The 4,249-nt window shown below is 35.2% G+C and overlaps 1 protein-coding gene across 1 annotated transcript in view; it reads right to left on the bottom strand.

Annotated features, from left to right (window-relative positions):
• Positions 1-959: 959 nt before the first annotated feature.
• Positions 960-4,249, bottom strand: part of PROK2 (prokineticin 2) — a 17,839-nt gene continuing 14,549 nt past the window's right edge. The window contains exon 3 of the mRNA XM_069084535.1: positions 960-1,912. Coding sequence (XP_068940636.1) covers positions 1,808-1,912 — 105 coding nt within the window. The 3' untranslated portion in view covers positions 960-1,807. The remainder of the gene's footprint in view (positions 1,913-4,249) is intronic.

The raw sequence follows: 4,249 nt of genomic DNA, 5'->3' as shown, positions 1-4,249 counted from the left end.
ATGGAGAAACTCTCAAATCATGAACATTTTTTTACCTCAGTCAATTTTACTAATTTAAGTAAATTTCATAGTTTGTTTACTTGAGACAACATGATCCGTACCCAATACAGGCAATTTGCTTTTCTCCAATCTAGCTGAATTTATATAGACTTGATATCTTTTAAAATGTTGTTCATGTGCATCTATATATAATCAATTGTCCTTAATACAAGTGAAATTCTATTAATTCATTCCTAATTACAACCTTTTATGCATGTCATGATTCCCCCCTAAGTTCCATTGTCAGATTTATTTGCATATTGGGCTTGGTTTTTGAATGTTCTGAAATATATACTAGTAAAATTTCATTTGGCACAAATTCAAACTGTATGTATACTAAAATAGCTCTATTTTTTTTTCACCAGCTTGGTCCTCATTGGATTTAGAGTGTGACCTATTTAGAAAATAGCCTCACTTTTTGGAATAAAAACTGAGACCATTGTGACAAAAATAAGGATATAATATTAAAATCAAATGATATACAGTACTGTCATTATTCTGATACAGAATTTTTACACAGCAATATTGATACAGATACAAATGACAAGATATTAAGCAACCCATTACAAGAAACCTTTAAGTTTCAAATAAAATACAAGTGACATTTTTAATACATATTATTTCAAATGTGTAACTAGTTTTATGCCAGCGTAAAATAAATTCTTCCTCTTGGATGGCAAATTCTATAGTATATCTAAATATCTCATTCATAAAATGAAATTCTATTATGAGAAAGAAAAAAGACTTTGATGGACAATTTTTTAAAAGTAAGAAAAAATTAATTTGTTTCACTATTCTGTCTGCTCTCATATCTCTCTAATAGCAGAACTTGCTGCTCCTGGTTCAGACAGATAGTGGCAATGCATCTTCATTTCTTATGGGTAGCTCAATACCACTTTTTCTTTTTTTTGCTGCTATGCTTTTGACACATTTACTACCCTAGGAAAAGATGTGGAGTTAGAACAGTCAGTTGCTAACTTTTGTCAGTGGTTTCACTACCCAAAAGGTCAGCATTGAGGGACTTTCCACTAAAGGTGGACGTGTTAGCAGGACATTTTGTAAATGCCAGCTTAAAATCTGAGTAGGGTGGTAAGGCATCAGAGAGAAGAATAAGTCATGAGATCAGTCATAGTTAAATTGGGATTTAATGTGCCTTGGGGATTGAGAGATACGGAAACAAACATGTGTATCTATTGGTGGAAACGTGAAGAGGGAAATGGGAAAGCCTAAAAAAAAAATAGCCTCAACCTGACAGTTTAATAGCATCAGAATGAGTGTAGCTCTGAATTGGAGCCAACTTGCCTGTAAGAGAAGTTCTGGGATATTTGCATGCACTTCTGGGAATCACAGTCCATGAGAGGGTATAGCTTCTCCACCTGATCTATACCTCCCAGAAGCTGATGACTGCTCCCTGACTGGCAGTCTCGTACTAGGTTACACTAGATTGCTTTTTTCTTGATATTCTTTGTGGTAGAGACTCTGGCATTAGTGTTATAAAATGAAATGAATGTGGTGAAGAAAATCTAGTCCATAATACTTTACTTTCAACATTTCTATTTAAATGATATCTCTATAAAAACCCATCATTTTCAGATCAAGTCTAAGAACATTACTTAGGCCTAGATATATTCATTTTTGATGCTTGTCAAGGGAAAAAGTAATAGGATTTTTTTCCTGACATATAACTTGTTCATTACAATCACAAGGAAAACTTTAAATACATTAAGTTTCTGTTCACATTTAACTGATTCCATTTCAAAAGTGATCATTAATTCCTGGGTAAACATCTAAATCGGTTAAATGTAGTCCGTACACAGGCCAACCCAGATAGGCAAGGACAGGTGTGATGCATCCTTTTCCCAAAAAATGGAACCTGGAAATAAACACACAAGAGAGTCACAGGTGAATTTTGAGAAAAAAAAAGATTTCTATTTTTCATTGACCTTTTGAAAGAATCTAATAAATCTACTGACATTAAAGGAAAAAAAATCTATATTTATAAATGATGTGTATCAAAATGGACATCATGGAGTTAAAGGAAAACAGATCACATATTTTGTCTTTCTTAATTTTGAGATTTTTTGTTTAGTTGATGAGTTGACTCCAACTCTTTGTAACCCTATTTCAGGTTTTCTTGGTAAAGACACTAGAGTGGTTTATCATTTCCTTCTGCAGCTCATTTTATAGATGATGAAATGGAGTCAAACAGGGTTTAAGTGACTTGCTCAGGGCCACATAGCTACTAAGTGTATGAGGCCAGATTTGAATTTGGGTCCTCCTCACTCTGGGGTTGGCACTCTATGACACATAACTGGCCTAATTCTGAGATTACAGAACATAAAACATAACTCAAAAATCTTTCCCTGATGAGGGCTTTCCCAACCCTTCTAACTCCTAACACTTTTGTAGCTTACCTTGCATTTACTTATACTATATATGTGCAAGTGGCCCTAGCAGCACCAAATGCAATAAGCTCCTTCAAGGCTGGGAATGTTCTGTTTTTCTCCATTGCATCTGCATGTGTAGCAAGGTGTCCATCATGTGCTTATACACACTTGTTTATTGATTTGCTAATAACTGAAACAAAGGGTGCTTCAAAATTTTCAGTCATTTTCATACCTAATTTCATTAACTATAGACTCTCAAAGTCAATATGGCTTTAGAGTAATAATATGGCTTTACAGTATTGTGACTTGACATTTTTCCAAATTTGGGCATTTGGTACCTGTTTGCTAAGAAGCATTGTTCTGACTAAATTCATCATGTTTCCTCTCTCCTCGTCCCCACGAACCTGTCTCCTCTGTGACTAGTTCTTTCTACTATGATGGTCATTTTTTCTCCCATTTTATCCCCCAGCTTGACTCTCCTCCCCTCCCCCCCCAGCCTTTTCTCATTTCAATCAATAACTTTGCCTACTATTTGGTCTCCTTTTTATGGAGGGGGGAAGGCAGGGCAATTGGGGTTAAGTGACTTGCCCAAGGTCACAGAGCTAGTACACATTAAGTGTCTGAGGCTGGATTTGAAGTCAGCTCCTCCTGATTCCAGGGCTGGTGCTCTATTCACTGCACCACCTAGCTGCACCATTGCCTACTATTTGCATTATGGACCCCTGATAGTGTGTAGTCTTTTGGTGTTTGCAGATTTGGAAGTTAAGGATTTTCTAAATTTTTTTTTACTTTAAAAGGTCAAACAATCAGAGAAGGTATGGATAGGTTGCAACATGAACATTTGGGAAAAATCCTCTGATCAGCAGAATAACAAATTCACAGTGGTGAACAGGTCATTCAGATTTCAATTTCTCCTTTTGCTCAAAGAATGCTACTCTTTTTCTGGTTTTATTTTTTAATTTAATGAAACAAGCAATTATTATTTTATTAATTGGAAGAACTTGTTTTTTAACTTTTAAAATGTGGTTTTCTTATTATTTCATCTATTTAGGTAGCAAAAGTAATTTCTGCTTGTCACTGAGAATGAGAAAGTTGACTTGTACAAAGAACTTGATAGAGTCCTTCATACTAAACAAACATAGATTTGATACGCAACAATGTCAGTGCAAGAGTGAGCAGAGGGAAGATGGCAAAACAACGTGCTGGAGAGCAGGATTCAGGTCAAAGAATGATCCACAAAGCCAAGGACTTGTTGAAGTCTACACTGGGTAGAGGGTTGAAACTAGTTCCATCCACAATTGATTATTAAATTTTCAGTTTGGGCATTTGCACTTTAGAAATTGGCAAATGCTACAAATCAGGGAGTGATTTATTGCTTTGTTGATTGTTTGAACTTAAGAAGATGATGGAGAGAATGTTAATGATGCACATCAAACTGAAAAGTATGTTGGGAGTAGTTTTTTTTTCCTTCTAGAGGGCTAGTTGTTAAACATTTACTAGCACACTCCGACTCATACCTATAAACAGTGATTATTTCCCCAAAAACAGAATCATAAGTTCACAAACTAGAGACTATCATTGAATATCATTGTGTCATGAGAAATAATGAAAGGCATGGCTTCAGAGAAACCTGGGAAGACTTATATGATCTGCTGAAGAATGAGGTAAGTAGAACCAGAGGGACAACTTATACAACAACATTTTAAAGTCAAACAACTTTGAAAGAATTAAGAACTCTAAATTATGCAATAAACAACCATGATTATAGAGGAGTGATGATGAAGCCTGCTACCCACCTTCTGATAGAGATGTAATGTAATGTA

Source organism: Petaurus breviceps, unplaced genomic scaffold, assembly GCF_028583685.1.
Source record: "Petaurus breviceps papuanus isolate PSGF00001 unplaced genomic scaffold, PetGlider_PUasm1.0 174, whole genome shotgun sequence".
NCBI lineage: Eukaryota > Metazoa > Chordata > Mammalia > Diprotodontia > Petauridae > Petaurus > Petaurus breviceps.
Note: the sequence above shows the minus strand (reverse complement) of the source record. Positions and strands in the feature narration are given on the sequence as shown.